General features: G+C 34.6%; 1 protein-coding gene across 1 annotated transcript in view; it reads right to left on the reverse strand.

The window, feature by feature from the left end:
• The window catches only part of LOC109073539 (carbohydrate-responsive element-binding protein-like), a 28,542-nt gene that overhangs the window by 2,892 nt on the left and 7,098 nt on the right, over positions 1–18,552 (reverse strand). Inside the window, exons 5-15 of the mRNA XM_042723234.1 lie at positions 17,481–17,519; positions 11,346–11,520; positions 10,217–10,297; positions 7,773–7,924; positions 4,687–5,347; positions 3,366–3,439; positions 2,845–3,085; positions 1,501–1,598; positions 1,304–1,423; positions 450–577; positions 244–367 (exon numbers count right to left, since the gene is read on the reverse strand). Coding sequence (XP_042579168.1) covers positions 244–367; positions 450–577; positions 1,304–1,423; positions 1,501–1,598; positions 2,845–3,085; positions 3,366–3,439; positions 4,687–5,347; positions 7,773–7,924; positions 10,217–10,297; positions 11,346–11,520; positions 17,481–17,519 — 1,893 coding nt within the window. The remainder of the gene's footprint in view (positions 1–243; positions 368–449; positions 578–1,303; positions 1,424–1,500; positions 1,599–2,844; positions 3,086–3,365; positions 3,440–4,686; positions 5,348–7,772; positions 7,925–10,216; positions 10,298–11,345; positions 11,521–17,480; positions 17,520–18,552) is intronic.

Raw genomic sequence — 18,552 nt, forward strand, 5'->3', positions numbered from 1 at the left:
AAAAACCTGAAAAGAATTTTGAACCTGTTCTATGTTTAGATTTCTCTCCTGGAAATATATGCAAATGAGTACATATTTAATTAAATAATGCATCATTTGAACATTTAAACAAACGTTTTAATCAGCTGTAGGAAGCATGGTGATATCTATTAGTTAATTTCTTTTAGCTAGTTCACCAGGGTGGCTTAACCCACAAGACTTTCTCCCTCGGTCGGCAATTTTGTTTCAGTTTTGATAGGATACGATCCAGAACTTCCAGTTCTGCAGCGTCTGAGCTCTCACATACTCTCTGAACTTCTCCCTCATGTGGTCGAAGCGCTGTCGTGTTATTGGGACGCCTGTAGCCGGAAGCTGCTGCTGACACACACTACACACACACAGTTCAATCACGCATTCATGAAGATGTCTCTCATGACTAGTACATTGTAAAACAGCTCAAACACACTCACTTGATGGCAGAGTTGAGTGTGAGGATCTCGTCTCGGAGTCTCTGGGCCTCCTCGTGGAGCTGAGCTCTCTCCTGCTGCATCTTACAGATGTACTCCGCCGTCTTCTGCAGCGTCGTGGCCTTACTGATCTGAGACCGAGAGGAATGAGAACACAGAGGTGGAGGAAGCACGAGTGAAGATATTAAATAAGATAAGAAACCACACATACACATCCAAACTTAATTTAAAAACAAGAAAAAAACAACAACTATTATTCTCTTGTGAAAAAGAAGTACTCATGCATGCTATTTACAATATTTACAATGAAAATGTATTATAGTTTAAACTTAAGAGTGCTTTACATCATATGTAATTTCATAATTACTACCACTGTCTTTGAAATATGGTTCTACCAAATGTACTGACATTTGTTGTAAACTAAAATAAACTATTAAGACTTGAAACATTACAGCTTTTATTTTTATATATTAATTTTCAAGTTGAAGTTAGTATTTTTGTCATTTTTATTCTTTTTTTAATATTTCTATTAGCTTTTATTTATTTTCATTACAGTACTTCAACCATATTAACTATAAAAGTAATATCCAAGAGTACACTACAGATGAAATTATAATCAAGTGCTTTACATGTGCTTTAGTATGTTAATCAACACAAGCATGACAAAAGATTATTAAAACAATGACTTAAAATATACTTAATGACTACATTTCTTGACACACTTAAGTGGGCTTTTATTTCATTAATATTATATAATCTGCAAGAACAGTTTTTAAAAAAAAAGACATCCAAGATTTGAAGTACACTACTTCTTTTTCTCAAGTGCTGACTGATAAAGTCACTAAAACGAGTGTTACCTTTATACTGGGCTGTGAGCTGAGAGTCGTCACCAGACTGTGTAACGTGTCAAAGCCAAGCTTGATGTTGAACCGTCTCTTCTGCTCGGCTGAAATGTGCGTGATCCGACGTGTGTCTGTCTGTAAGACAAGACAATATGAGAAACAACACACACCGAGCGATTAGGAAATAATCATCTGAGGATTTGTGTTTTTACTCTTGTGGACTCCATCTTGGCTTGTCCAGGTAACGACTCTGGGCTTTTCTCTGCTGGATTCGTAGGTGACATCTGTCCCATGTTTCCTGAAAAACTGACTAAAAAAAATAAACATTTCTAAACAAGACATTTCATTACTATAAAAACAAAACACATTATTTATTAACATTAAAAAGATATAAATGTAAAAATAAACAAAACTATAAATTACCTCTATCCATCATGTACATGTTCATTAGTCGACTAATCGCATGTTTATTAATAAACAATTTAAATCATTATAATGACCCTTTAATAGAGTAATAAGGGCTCAAGCACATGCATAAAGCTTATGATAATGAACGTGTCAGGGAAAAACAGGAAGGAGACTGCATTAACATTTTAATGATTCGATGATAAACTAGTGCTTTCTTTGTTTTCGGCTTAAGAGATGAAGTGAGCGACCCTGACTCATCATCTCCGCAGTACTGATGCGCCTGTGTGCATGTTTCATACGGATTACAATATCTGAGAATATGTGTCTTCCATCTGAATTGGTTCATTTGAAAGTAGACATTTCACTATCTATAGGTATATTTTTATTGTCTTGTAAGGCAAAGATATACACGGAGTTTCACATTCAAGTTCACAGAGACCGAGACGGCAGAAATTGCCTCTTCATTAATTATCTTACAAAATCACAATTTTAAAAAAGCGCAATGTTTTGTTGTTATTGTGAGTGCACAGAAATAAATGTAGAGTCTTTACAGATTTGAAAGATGTAGTACTCTTATCTGTATGACCAAAAATGTTGGAGTATTTTAAGAGCAAGTGAGCGCATTAATGGTCTATTAGTCACAGACTGCGTGACTTCGCCTGTGGATTTTTTTATTTTGTTTTTTTCTGCGACTAAGTGACTAATAACATTTTGGTCGACCAAGCCTCTTCTCGTCGACTTATGATTAGGCGACTATTATGGGGCAGCCCTACTGTAAATATGAGTATGTAGATGAGTTTGTTTCTTCATCAGATTCTGAGAAATAGCATTGCATCACTTGCTCATCAATGGATGCTCTGCAGTAAATGGGTGCCGTCAGAATGAGAGTCCAAACAGCTGATAAAAACATCACAATAATCCACACCACTCCAGTCCTTGTAATGTTTTTATCAGCTGTTTGGACTCTCATTCTGACGGCACCCATTCACTGCAGAGCATCCATTGCTGAGACACTGATGCAATGCTACATTTCTCCAAATCTGTTGTGATGAAGAAACAAACTCATCTACATCTTAGAGTGAGTAAATCTTTAGCAAACTATCATTTTTGGGTAAACCATTCCTATAAAACCACACAGATCAACACACCTGTTAAACTGGTCCTGTCACCTGTGTGCATTTGTACCGGGGAGAGTTTTTCTGTTTTGGGGATGAGAAGTGGTGTTTGTTGCGTGAGCAGAGAGGAAATGGCGCTTCCCTGCGAGGTGCCGCTGTGGCCATGCGTTGACATGGGAGCCTGACAGTGTAATGGCGATAGTGGTGGGATTGCAGTGGAGGCCCAGGGGCGATTATGGGAAATCTGCGATTGTCCTCGACTGCTGCTCTTTGGCTGTCATGGAGAATAATAAACATTTTTTGATGTTTTTGAAAGAATTTCTGCTCCCCAAAGCTGGATTTATTTGATAAAAAATACAGTAAAAACAGTAATACTATGAAATATTATTACAGTCTAAAATAGTCTTAAAATGTTTTTTATTTCTTTGATGGCAAAGCTGAATTTTCAGCATCGTTACTCTAGTCTTGATAAATGTCTGTCGGTGTGTTCATATCATTTTAACTTGTTTTACAGTGTGCTGCAGATATTTTATTTTGCTATGGGGAGAGCTTACCGGAGAGATGGGTGACGTTGGTCTGCGGCCTTTTAACCCTGCTGAAGGAGCGTCAAAACTCAGTGATGGTTTTCCTAGAAAGTTTTTAAAATGTTAAGGAACGCTGTTAAATAATCACTTAGTTCATAAAAACAAACAGTTGCATAAACCTATATATGCATGTTAACATCAGTGTAATTTACTGTTATTTGCAAATGAATGTATGTATGTATGTATGTGTATATATAAAAAGCTGGGAAAGCTATGAAAGCTATGTTACATGGTTTATCATGATAGGTTAACTGCTTTGTGGTGTTAAGAGAAAGGCTTTTATGCTTGCTGCAATAAATTGCTATTTTTCTGCACTAAACAAGTGAATTTTGCCAAGATATTTTGAGAGATGATAGACAAGATGTTTTAGAATAATTTAATGAAAACCTAATTTTGACAAAAAATTGACATTAGACCTATTTTTCGACAGGTTTTAGTTTTATTAATTTTAGTATTTCAATTTAAAGCTGCAGTCCGTAACTTGTGGCGCTCTAGCCGTTAATAAACAGAACTGCATGTGTCTTACAGAAGAACATTGTTATATGTGTAAAAATGTATTATAGGTGTACCGTAGTGATTCAGGACAAGCTACAAACATGGTTTGGAAAATGGATTCATGATGTACTTGCTTATTACATAAATTTGTAAATTTGTTTAAACACATAAAAAGTTACCGACTGCAGCTTTAAACGTATTTTTTTTCAGTTAGTTGACAAGGCAAGATTTCCTTTTTTTACTTTTCATTTACTATTTATATTTTATTTCAGCTTTAATTCAATTTACAAAAAACTATTTTCACATTAATACATGACATAATACATGTTATTTTACTATTATTTATATATACACAATATAAACAATTAATATTTATAAAATTAGAATGGTTTTATTTTCATATTTTAAGTTTTTATTTTAATTTTTGTTTAATTTTTAGTAATTTTGCTAAGCTATTTTATCTTTTTGATTAGTAGGTTTTATATATATATAATTTATATATATTTCAATTTAACTTTCATTTATTTTTATTTTTTATATATATATAATTTATATATATTTCAATTTAACTTTCATTTATTTTTATTTTTTGTTCACGTTTTTTTTTATTTAATATCTATATTTTATTTAATATCAGATTTAATTCAATTAACAAAACATTTTTTATATAGATTTAGTTCCAGTTAGCTCAAATTAGTTTTGAAACTGGGACATTCCTTTAGCAGTCCAGATGCTCACTGGCAAAAACTGAAGAAACGAAGCAGGAAAAATGATAAAAGATCTAACATCTACATACGCTCTTGAGATCTGGAAGACAGCAGATTGGCCAGGCAGCTCGTCTGAGTGGGCGGGGCTGTAGATGAAGTCATCACCCTGGGAACCAATTGGGCTCTTCCTGTCTTTTGTTTGTGCTTCCCCCCGCCAGTGGCCACGCCCACCTGCTGCGGCACAGAGAAGCAGTGAGAGACACCAGGTGAAGGCAGAGACGGGGTCAGCGTCATGGGCTGGTAGCTCAGAGACATGCAGGTGGCAGGAGGATACATCTCGGCCACGCTGGAGTATCCGTGCTGGGCCTCCAGCGGCAGGGCGCTCGTGGGAGAGCCGGTGTGCGTGATAACCGTGGATGTGGCAGCCGCACAGGTCCGTGATTGGCCGGACGAATATCTGTGTCTGAGGAAGGTTGATGGGTAAGAGCTTTCCTGTGCCATGACACCCGGCATCTCAGGGGCGTGACCGCTGAAGGACATCTGCGGCCCGTACGGGACCAGACCAGACGAGAGGTTCAGAGAGTGATGGAAGTCACTGACGTATTCTGAATGACCTTTGAACTTGGGCTCTGAGGTTTCAGCACTGGGGTTGAAGGTCAAGTCGGGGTCGATGGTCTGGCGAGGATAACTGGGTCCAGGCAGGTTTACAGATGAGGACAGCTGGGATAAACTTTCAGCTGAGAGAGGAGGCTAAAAATGAAAATTGAAAAAAAGTTAAATTATTTGGCAGTTTTTGACATACATTTGGAAAAAATGCATTAAATTTATGTTAAATCTCATGAGGAAAATAGTCCGAAACACAGCACACATTTTAAATAAAACAAATGATTATATTATATGTTAAATATAATTAATTGAATTAATAGAATTTTAATTTCAAACTATTTAGATTTTTATTTATTTATTTTATTTTAAACATTCTGATGTTGAAAAGTGCTTATTACCATACTATTAATTATAATGTAATATAATATAATATAATATAATATAATATAATAATATACTCTTCTACATTAAAATTTTGGAAATAAAATGCATTTGTAAAACTCACAGCACAGCACAACACAACACAACACAATATAATAATCATGGTTAAAAGCATGGGACATATTTCTACATTAAAATTTTGGAAATAAAATGCATTTGTAAAACTGTATGTATATATGTATATACAGGTGCTGGTCATATAATTAGAATATCATCAAAAAGTTGATTAATTTCACTAATTCCATTCAAAAAGTGAAACTTGTATATTATATTTATTCATTACACACAGACTGATATATTTCAAATGTTTATTCATTTTAATTTTGATGTTTATAACTGACAACTAAGGAAAATCCCAAATTCAGTATCTCAGAAAATTAGAATATTGTGAAAAGGTTCATATTGAAGACACCTGGTGCCACACTTAATCAGTTAATTAACTCAAAACATCTGCAAAGCCTTTAAATGGTCTCTCAGTCTAGTTCTGTAGGCTACACAATCATGGGGAAGACTGCTGACTTGACAGTTGTCCAAAAAGACGACAATTGACAACTTGCACAAGGAGGGCAAGACACAAAAGGTCATTGCACAAAAGAGGCTGGCTGTTCACAGAGCTCTGTGTCCAAGCACTTAATAGAGAGGCGAAGGGAAGGAAAAGATGTGATAGAAAAAAAGTGTACAAGCAATAGGATAAACCGCACCTGGAGAGAAAATTGTGAAAACAAACACCCATTCAAAAATTGGGGGAGATGATTCACAAAGAGTGGACTGCAGCTGGAGTCATTGCTTCAAGAACCACTACGCACAGACGAATGCAAGACATGGGCTTCGGCTGTCGCATTCCTTGTGTCCAGTCACTCTTGAACAACAGACAGCAACAGAAGCGTCTCGCTTCAAAAAGGACACTGGACTGCTGCTTGAGTGGTCCAAAGTTAAGTGCTCTGATGAAAGTAAATTTTGCATTTCCTTCGGATATCAGGGTCCCAGAGTCTGGAGGAAGAGAGGTGATGGCACACAATCCACGTTGCTTGAGGTCCAGTGTAAAGTTTCCACAGTCAGTGGAGGTTATGCCATGTCATCTGTTCTGGTGTTGGTCCACTGTGTTTCTGATGGTCAAAGGTCAACACAGCCGTTACCAGGAAGTTTTAAGAGCACTTCATGCTTCCTGCTGCTGACCAACTTTATGGAAATGCAAATTTCATTTTCCAAAGGACTTGGCACCTGCACACCCAGTGCCAAAGCTACACCCGTACCTGGTTTAAGGACCATGGTATCCCCGTTCTTTAATTGGCCAGCAAACTCGCGCTGACCTTAACCCCATAGAAAATCTATGGGGGTATTGTGAAGAGAAAGATGCGATATGCCAGACCCAACAATGCAGAAGAGCTGAAGGCCACTATCAGAGCAACCTGGGCTCTCATAACCACCTGAGCATGCCACAGACTGATCGACTCCATGCCCACGACGCCGTCATTGCTGCAGTAATTCAGGCAAAAGGAGCCCCAACTAAGTATTGAGTGCTGTACATGCTCATACTTTCATTTTTATATACTTTTTAGTTGGCCAAGATTTCTAAAAATCCTTTCTTTGTATTCTTTGTATTGGTTTAAGTTATATTCTAATTTTCTGAGATACTGAATTTGGGATTTTCCGTAGTTGTCAGTAATAATCATCAAAATTAAAATAAATAAACATTTGAAATATATCAGTCTGTGTGTAATGAATTAATATAATATACAAGTTTTCACTTTTTGAATAGCAATTAATGAAACTTTTTGATGATATTCTAATTATATGACCAGCACCTGTATATATAATATATATATATATATATATATTATATATATATATATATATATATATATATATATATATTGATAATAATAGAACAAATACATTTTAATATAACAATAAAAAATAACATTAAAATAATAAAAGGTTATTATGTAATGTTCAGAATGAATCAAGTAATTTGTAATGTGATTCTGCTAAAAATTAAACTCTGGAATATAACAATAGCAGACGGAGGAAGTGTTTGAGAAAACAGTCATGTTTACAGTTTTGTTTGGTGACTCTAGTGGCACGTCGCAGTTACACACTTTTTTTAAACCATGAATGAGTGCTGTACCTGTGTCAGCAGAGATCCTGTGTGTATCATCTGACTGGTGACGGCAGAGGAAGCAGCTGAAGGAAACCCAGCGCTAGACGAACTCTCAAAGAAGCTGCAGTCTGAATAACCCACGTGCTCCGTCGGCTGCCCGCGGAAACTCATAAAAATGTCTAGAGAGCAAAAACCATGAAGTTAAATCTTCTCAAGTAGGTGAGAATGACTCACGTTTTCTTCAAACACATCCTGAAAATCGCAATGGCTTAAAAAATGACTTCTAATGGCTCAGAAGAAACGTCAACTGAATCTAAAAAGTCTCCACTACAAGCAAGCGCCCATGCAGCATGGTTTAGTCTCTCACAGTATCTAAACTATTCCTCTAGACCTGCCAAACCCACAAGCAACCAATCAGGATGCCTCCCGGGAAAGGTATTTTCCACCTCAGATGATGCGTCCCTCATGTGGCCATGAAATACCAGACATTAACGTTTCACAATCACATGCACGCTTCAATAGAGTGAATTTACAGGATCATAAGAACACTTACCACTGTGACGCTACTGAGCAGAATACATAAAGCTAAGAACATTTACAGTTCAAACGTCGAAGCTCATGGAGTCTGTGTTGATTTCTGTGAGAAACCTGGCACTGCCACAATGAATGAGTCCAGAGCCTCGTGACCTGCCTCGAGTCCTGCCAGCTGAACACAGCAAACACTGCCAGGAACATGACAGTCATATGCTGGTGCACTAGAGTCCATTATCCAGGCCCCGATCATATTTTTGATTATTATCATTAAGCATCATATTTGATACATTAAAATCAGAATGCAGATAATTTTACTTTCTTCTGATATATGTTTTTGAACACTGAAGCTTTTTTGAATATAAATACACCTGCATATTCTTGACACAGACAGAAGCTAAATCAGTACAGAATTGGAGGGATCTGAATGAGTGAAGGGTGCTGCTGTCCTAAAGTTAACTCATGCCTACAAATGACTCACTATTCAGGGCTGATCACATCCTGTCTGACTTCCACCCTTCAGTCATTGACTCTTTAGCCTTTAAATGACCCTGTCGCAGATGAGGAAATGCCACCAATGCCCCAAAGGGGTCAAACACATTCATTGCCCTCTAGACAACCCAAAAGTGAAGCACGGACAGATTGTTGGGCCATCTCCACTAAAGCTTGCGCAAATGAACTTCTGAACTTCCCTACAGCTCCTCAAAGTTATCCAATACTTCTTATCAACTAAGTATCTATTCATAAATTCATCACCTATTTATTTTTTTTTGCATTTCCAAATAATATTCATTCTTAAAAAAAATATTCATCAATAAATTAATATTGAAAAATAAATTTAACAAATAATCATTATATTATACAGCAATCAGTTATATGAGTTATTTAATTGCTATATTCAATTCAAATTATATTTCTTAACAAAATGTCAAACTACAGATAAAACATATTTTTCACAAATATTAATTCATATATTGATACTGAATGATACTGAAATATTGAGACAAGAATATTTTATATTAACAACTATACTTCATTTTATATTTAATTTTTATTTAAATTATATTTATTAAGATTCAAACTACAGCCAAAACATTTTTCAGAAACAGTAATCAATATATAAATAATTCATTTATTTATATATATAATTATTATATATATATATCATATATATATAGTAATATATATTAATATATATTATATATAATATATATATATATATATATATATATATATCACGTATACAGATATACTTTTGAAAATATTTTACATGTCTATATTTATTTTCATAGAATTTATATTATAAATAAATATATTTAATATATAAACATAACATTTTTATGAAATAATATACATGCATATGTGTGTATTCATATATACATAATAAATATACAGTGATTAATCATTTGGCAGCACAAATATATATATATATATATATATAATGTATATATATATATATAAAATGTCAAAAACTATATTTAATTTAAATTATATTTTAATTATATTTTTATTAACATTCAAACTACAGATGATATTTTTTTTTAAATATTGATCGATATATTATTATTAAAAAATGTTATAATATCTATATTAATGATTATATTTAATTTCAATTATATTTAACTACTGATAAAATATTGTTCGTAGATATTAATTCAATGTTATTGTATTAGTATTGAAAAACTATTCACATTTATTTTTTGTTATTCCATTATGATAATGACTAAATTTAATTTAAATTATATTTCATATTAGCATTCCAACTACAGTAAGAAGGTGTAAATATAAGCCTCCATTTTCAAGCCACTCTTCTTTATGATCAAGTGCATCCAAGGCACCAGAGTGGCACACAGCATATAAAAAAAACAGTTTAGTTTGAGTTATAAAGCTGAGCAATGTCAGTGTAATTAAGAGTGATATGAGGAGTTCATTAAACTCACCTGGTATGTCCATCAGGTCGTCTAAGCTGGGCTGTAATGGAGTCAATCCGGGCTGGATCATGTCTGCATTACTGGTGTACGCTGAGAAGACAGCAGTGAAATCTACTGTAAGGATGTGTGTGTTTAACACTGCTCTGTTTGGAGCAATTATTCTTTTAAAGTTCCTTGTTTTTAGGGTGTGGTGTCCTTCCTGAATATATTTTATAAACTCATGTGACTACATTTTCCATCTCTAAAATCATCTCTCATTTATGAAATCCTAAGTAAAAATACTTGAAGGCATTAAATGTCACTGAAAGATGTATATTATATTGCAATCTTGTTAAATCAGCCAAATATCTTTCCAAGATCAATATATAGTGACCACAGAATCATTTATCATATATGTTTTTCATATGAGAAAGAAAATAATCCACATGCTCTAAAACACCAAAAAAATCACATTTTATGAAGAAAAAAAAATTAATAACACTTTTAAAAGAAAAAACAAAAAAAAATAAAGAAAATGAAGTTATCTAAATGTAAATGTCTAGGACACAGAAAATGAGTTGTATTAGCAACACTTCAAAGTTTGAAGTGAACAGAAAAGCAAAATGACTTTTTCTTTCTCAGAAATTGACCCAAATAAAGGAAGTTTATAGTTAAAACCAACAAAAATCTCCCAACAGGCTCAGAAAACCTAACTTAAAAGAAAACAGGTTTTCATATCCCATTGACAGATTTTTTTTGTGTATGTGTTTGTGTGTGTTTTAAGCATAAATTAATTTAGCATCTCAATATCTCAATCTTGATCTAAGAATGTTTAAATATTTGTATCGGAAGACATAAATACTGAGGAAGATATGCTTTTTCCCCCCCGATGCATGCAACATTTAATGGCATGACTTTCTGGGAGAATTAAGAATTTTTAAAACCCACAAAATCACTCCATAAAACATGTGCCTGTGCATATTTCAAAATTGTCACAATGTGAATAATTACAAGCCATGCATCAATAACTATTGGCATCAGTGATGTTAAACCTGGTACACTGCATCTTGAAGGGCCAAAACAAACTAATTTTCTGGGTTTGGAATGACATGAAGGTGAGTAAATGATTTTCGGATGAACTGTGCCTCTATGGACTCACTGTTTTGGCGGTCTCCGCTCCAGGGACTGGGTTTCTGGGTCATGGTGAACAGTGTGTCTGAGATGTCTGACAGGAAGCAATCCAAGTCAAACATGTGCACTTCCTCTGATACGGCCTCGGGCTCTGGATAGATCTGACTGGTCCATTTCTCCAGCCCTGTCCTGCTGAGAGGACTCTGTGGAGAACGGCAACAAGACACATACTCATACTCAACTTTAATACTTAATGTTAAAGCTTTGATCACATCACTAACACTAAATAGTAATATGATGCTTTCATTAGCAAACGCCACTAATAAAGGTTCCTACTTCTACATATGACCACAAGGCAGACCGTGTTTACAACCATAAGCACAAACTATTTATGTAACTGTGGCTCACACCGCTTCCTACAAAGTCAATTGCATTTATATTTTAAAATCGGTAGATGCTGCAAAGGCTTATTCATGCACAAAACAATCTGTCCTGTATAAACGAGTCATTTTCTGTCTGAAGCCTTGAGGAAATGTATTGAAAATCCTGTTGAGAAAATAAATAGTTTTCTGTTTACACACCCAGAGCAAGAAATGAGAAGGAAAACAAGATACAGAGAATATATCTTTAAACATGAAAATGCATTTGCAACCCATTGTTAAAAAAAAAAAATGTAGGGCAGGACTTGATTTAATCCATTGGGAATTAATTAACTTAACAGCAAACATACTGTCACAGTCGGGCACAAAAAAAAAAAAAAAATGGGGAAAAAATTGTTTAAAGGGGGATTTTTAGCAAAACAAACATACTGTCACAGTCGGGCAAAACAACTGCAGTATAATAATAATTAACAAAATAATAATATTAATAGAAATGCACAAGAAAACAACTTAAAATTTAAAAATAAAAAATTTAAAAATAACCTATCCTATCTTTTTTTTTTTTTTTTTTAATTCGTGTGCCCTCATAATCTTTTACCAAATACAATCCCTCCCCTCCAGCAGGGTAATGCTTGTTTATTAAAACTGAAAGCATAACAAAATATTTTCATTACTTGAAATAAAATAAACACTAACCAAAAAAATTTAAACTAATTTGAATTCAGCTAGTTGGCAAGACAACATTTCTCATTTCCGTTTAGTTTTTACTTTAAGTAAAAAATAACTAAACCTAAAAACTAAAACTTAATTTAAAACAGACATTTAGACAACATAGACATAAAAAAAACATATAAAAAATTATGGAAACAGGAAACAAATAATCATAATTCAAAATATTAACCAGAAATTATAACAGTATATCAATAATACTAAAACAACACTGCCTCCAGTAACCTGTCGCTCACATGATATGCGCAATTAGAAAATGCCCACGATCCACTGATCCAATCCCTTTCCACATTTTCCTACATTTCCTACATTCTCTTCTGAGAAGCTGTTTGACATTTTGATGAAAGATTTCTTTCCTTTGGAAGGTCAAGCACTGATGAATCGTTCAACTATAAAACCAGAAACGTGTATTAAAAAGCAGATTTAGATTTCATGTTGACTGACAGTCACACACACAAACACATCCTACTCACGATTTTTACTGGAAAAATCCCAAGTGCATCTGTTTGACCTGGAGAGCTGCTGTCTTGCTGATTTTCCTACCTTACGAGGACTGATGCTCGGCACGGGCCGCATATTTATAGGAATACCCACAATCAACATCGGCATACGTCTTTAATGAAAACTACCTACATTCTGTTTTCCACTTTCTTTTTTCCTGTGCACAAAGGTGGCAAATTATAGTATTGGTGCTAGAGCGTGTTTGTGTGTGTGCGTGGGCCTCGGTGCTTACGTTTGAGTTCTTAACAACAGCAGTTTAACGCAAATGTGTAAAAGACAGAAACCCCCTGCTCAATCCCATTATGTTTTCATTTCTCAGTCTTTTTTTCTCTCCAGGTTTCTCTGTATCATTGAAGGCGAGCGGCTCTTTTACACCTCACCCAATCACCAGGGCAAACCGGGACACGCCGTCCTATCTGTAGATATGACTCGGGTGCAGTCTTGCACACTGGCAGCCTCAGCACGCAGGGCTTATCGGGACAGAGCATCTGTGGGATTTTTTTCATCTGTTTTATGATCCAACAGGTGAAAACAGTGCATCTGATCACTTAGTAAAGAACCAGCACACCTGTCTGGAGCACAAATTGTGATCACTTAGTAAAGAACCAGCACACCTGTCTGGAGCACAAATGGTCAAAGTGTCCAAAACCTCTCTAAAACCAGCAAAACAGAACATCTAGACATAAGCTTGGCTTTAGACTGGTTTAAGCTGTTTCTGTCTTTGTCTGAAATTTAGCGTCAGTAACATGTTTTAATGTATAAGACACAATTCCCCACCAACTCACCAATTCATCAGACCATAAAATTATAAAATATTATTACAATTTAAAAAAGACGTTTTCTATGTGTCTATCTGAATATAGTAGTAAAATGTAATTTATTTCTGTGACTCAAGCGAATTTTCAGCATCATTGACTCAGTAGGCGGGACGGTTACACGCATTACCTGCCGGTCACGTTGAGTGCCTACCGCGGGTCTCAAACTGTGTAACCGTCATCACCGCACACAAAAAAACAAAAAAAAAAAAAAAAAAAAAAAAAAACATTGGCCTGCACATCTGAATGCCTTCGGTAGAAGTCAAATGAGCCATTTTAATCTAGATTAATTCCAAGATTACAGTGAGATTAATCTAGATTAAAAAATGTATCTATGCACCTCTAATAGGCTAATAGCATTCAATTTGTATTGACTATTAGGCCTAGAGTACCTGTTTAATGTTCTGTAGCTATATAGCGTGACTTTAATTCATTTACTACCCGCGGAGTCCACGGCTAAAACGCATAAAATACGTACACGGAAAGATAAAAACGTGCGCACCCGCAAGGTCGCTCCTCAATACCGTCCACTGTTTTTTTTTTAACTTATAAATATTATTTAATTTATATTATTATCTAAATATTATTTATATTATTTATTTCTAAGTCAAAAATAAACACAAGACCGCATCTGGTGAGCAGCACCACTTGTTAACTAAATTACATACCGCCGAGCATGCGTTAAATTATAGCCTTGCACCACACGACTAGACCAAAGCGCGCCGGCACGAGCAGATATAGGCGATGCAATTTGCGAATATTGAAATATGCTAAACCTATATAATATAAATCGGGGCCGTATGCCGGATATATTTTACCGATTTTAACTCCAGCCATTCTAGGCTAATTCGAGCCTATATGTCTACATATTTAGATTACTCTATATGCCTTGCGTTATATAGCCTTCATTAACCACTGAGAAAAAAAAGTGCAACACGTAATATCTATTTATAAATATTATATAGCTAAACATGTACAATATGTAATATAAAAATATAAATCATATTAAATATATACATTGATATATTATATAAGTAATAAAAAATAAAACGGGAATCTGGCTGACTTACTTGGGGAAAAAAAAGACAAGACAACTCTACACTCCGACCCCCAAGGAGCATCTCGTGTAAAGAATACAGAGATAAGAAGGTATTTGCAGGAAGGAGGAAGCCTGGATTCCCACGCAGATCCTCTTGTATGGTGGCGGGACAATAGTGTCCGAGTCCTCCGCTTTCAAAAGTAGCCCGAAAAATATATGACCATTTGCGCTACAAGCATTCCATCAGAACGTGTGGTAGCTCTGCTGGTTTTCAGGTTAACTGCGTGGTAACGTCTTGAAGTCATTCGGCCTCCCTTTAAAAGCCTGACAAACGTGAACTATTGCTGAGTTTTGTCTAGCAAAAATATGAAAAAAGGAGGTGATGTTCCTTATATTGTTTGCCTCCGTGTTGTGTGCGAAAGTGAACAGTCCACTCGATCACGGTGGTTGGATGGGGGTTCGCGGTTTACCACATTTAACGGCGGGGTAATTTATTGCTTTTAGGACCGCGGGTAAGAAAAAAGTCAATACCGTCCCAGGCCTATACTCCAGTCTTCAGGGTCCTTCAGAAATCATTCTAATATGCTGATTTGCTGCTCGAGAAACATTTCTAATTATTATCAATGTTGAAAACAGTCATGCTGCTTCATATTTTTGCAATTTAGTTTTGCAATAAACAAAAAAAAAATAAACAATAAAAAAATATGCACCATCAAAACACATCCTACATGTCCACCCAAACACACACGCTCCCAAATAAACCACAATCTCCCAAATCAACTATAATTTTTAAAATCTCATTTGTGCCTAATTATTTTATTGGGATGCCAAATGTTACAATACTATATAAAAAATAAAACAAGCATTCATACACACTACCATTCAAAAATGTATCAATGTTGAAAACAGTTGTGCTGCATGTGTTTGTGATACATTGATACATTTTATTTTTCAGGATTCTTTTCCGGAACAAACAGCATTTATTTGAAATAGAAATCTTTCACAACATTCTAAATGTCTTTACTGTTACTTCCGATCAAATTTAACGCATCCTAATAAAACTATTAATTTATTTTCAAAAATACTGGCTGACGCCAAACTTTTGAATGGTAGTGTACCTTGCAAATACCATAGTACAGTATATAAATATGGTAGTCACTGAATAGCGTATTATCCGAAAGCATCAGAACTTTTATTTGACTCACATCATCAAACTATTTCATATCCACAAAGCATACATGAATAAACTGCGTAAAAGAAGTGCTGCTGATTCACATCTTGCAGTATGTGGGTCAGATTTGATTAAAGCCTGAACGTGCTTTTCTCTGACCGCCTCATCGAACAGAAGAGAAGATAAGCACTTCAGTCAGTGAAGGCAATCAAGTGACTCATCCGTATGACGCAAATCAATTTGCGGGTTTACGTTTGCTCACGTTTTTCGTACAAGATGGATCTTTTTAATTGCTGAGGAAAGCAAAAGCAACTATTACTAGAAATGCACTTGAGCTGTGCAAACATGACCTACTAAAGTAAAAGCTACACTCTACGCTAACTCATCAATGATTTACACCAGGCCATCATCACAGCTGCGTTACGGCCCATAGATATGAAAGAGACCTTCGAAAGTGTCTGAATAAGTGAAGAAATCTGTGTGAAACAGCATGTGTGCCTGCAGAATTGGTCAAACCTTCCAAAACAGGCATAATTGCCCTTCACATGTCTTTACACAGAACACTTTTTGAGCAAAAACAATTTATAGGTCACTCACATCCTTACAGATTCACAGAATGCTCTAATTTACTGAATAAGGACTGTTTAGAAATTATTTTCTGGAGATTTCTGGACCAGCCTCAGTAGATTTGGTACAAACATTTCTGTTAACTGGCCAAGCGAATTGCAAAATATGGTTTGATTTATCATTCTGGATGATGTATTGATTTATCACTAAAATAATCCCACCATAAAATCTGGATTCAAAGGACATCAAATCACATCATCTTTACTGGTTGATACAACATGAAAAGGTTTAAGTGATTTCTGAACTGGACCCATTACTTCCTGACCTAGATCTTTGGTTTATAATATGAAATTCAATGCGATTGTGTGCCTGAAAACACCAGACCCTAGCTACTGTAGTAAAATATGACACTACATTTTTCGCACTCTGTTGAGATACTGTTGCTAAACTTCAGGAGCATGTTTCTAATGATAATCCATGCTTACTAGTGGGCATGTTTTACTCTACACAAACAATCACAAAAATCAAAATCTGATGAAATATTTCATCAGAAAGAAAAATCACTTTAGAAAATCCTATGACTTCAAAAACAGTTTTAATATTATCTGGTATTTCCATTTTTTCAACCACAATAAGCTTTAAAAAAATATCTTAAACTTATATTAAACAAAATAAAACAACTTTAATGTGATTAAAACAAGTTTGACTTACTTTTCTTAAAGGGATAGTTCACCCAATAATGAACGTTTGGATCTCAACATTCTTCAGAATATAGTTTTTTGTGCTTCATGATCAAAAATGAAGGTCATAGAGGGAGTAAATGTTCACAGAATTTTCTTTTTTGGTTTAAATATCTATTTAAAGGTGAAATGTGTAGCTTTTTGCACCATTAGCGATTGCAAAACCAGACTACTTACTGTCATTGACTGCATTAAGAGGGAACATTTCTCTGTGATCTTACCGTCTGTAGCATGGAGAGCAGGTCTTTGTTCTTCTGAAGCTAAAAAAATAAATAAAACAAAATACATCAGATATAGCAGTGCCTTACAAACCTAATGGATATTACAAAACAAACAGGAACTGACCTTAAAATGCCGAAAAACTCTTATCTTATCTTAACAATGGTTCAGTACCTGAGAATTTTGAGGATATGGTTTTTTGCACTTTGTGAGGTTGAGATTTATACAATATCTGAAAGCTGAATAAATAATCTTTCCACTGATGTCTGGTTTGTTAGGAGGACAATATTTAATGAGATAAAACTATTTGAAAATCTGGAATCTGAGGGAGCAAAAACATCTAAATATTGAGAAAATCATCTTTAAAGTTGTCCAAATGAAGTTCTTAGCAATGCATATTACTAATCAAAAATAAAGTTTTTATATATTTAAGGTAGGAAATTTACAAAATATCTTCATGGAACATGATCTTTACTTAATATCCTAATGATTTTTGGCATAAAAGAAAAATCAATAATTTTGACCCATACAGTGTATTTTTGGTTATTGCTACAAATTTACCCCAGAGACTTAAGACTGCTTTTGTGCTCCAGGGTCACATTTTGCAATTCGTTTGGCCAGTTAACAGAAATGTTTGTACCAAATCTACTGAGAGCTTTGATGAAGCACTTTCTGTTGTCAAGTGAATATTAGTGAATATTATTAAGTAAATATTGTGTCAATAACTATTGTGCAATTTTTATGTTTATCACGTGCTGTACTATTTATATTGGAATTATATTGGTCCTTTATCACTTTCTAGACATTAGGACTGCAAATGAAAAATCTCTATTAGACTTTTGCATTACTGTTTATTATGAGAAATTTGTCATCGGGTGTTTATTAATGAGAATGAATGATGAAATTAACAGTATACATTACAGTTCAAAACTTTGGAAGCAAAAACATTTCTTTTTTATAAATAATATAACAAAATGATAATATAATAATAAAAATTGAGCAGCAAATCTGTATATTAGAATGATTTCTGAAGATCATGTGACACTGATGATTGGAGTAATGATGCTGAAAATA

Source organism: Cyprinus carpio, chromosome B5 (assembly GCF_018340385.1).
Source record: "Cyprinus carpio isolate SPL01 chromosome B5, ASM1834038v1, whole genome shotgun sequence".
NCBI lineage: Eukaryota > Metazoa > Chordata > Actinopteri > Cypriniformes > Cyprinidae > Cyprinus > Cyprinus carpio.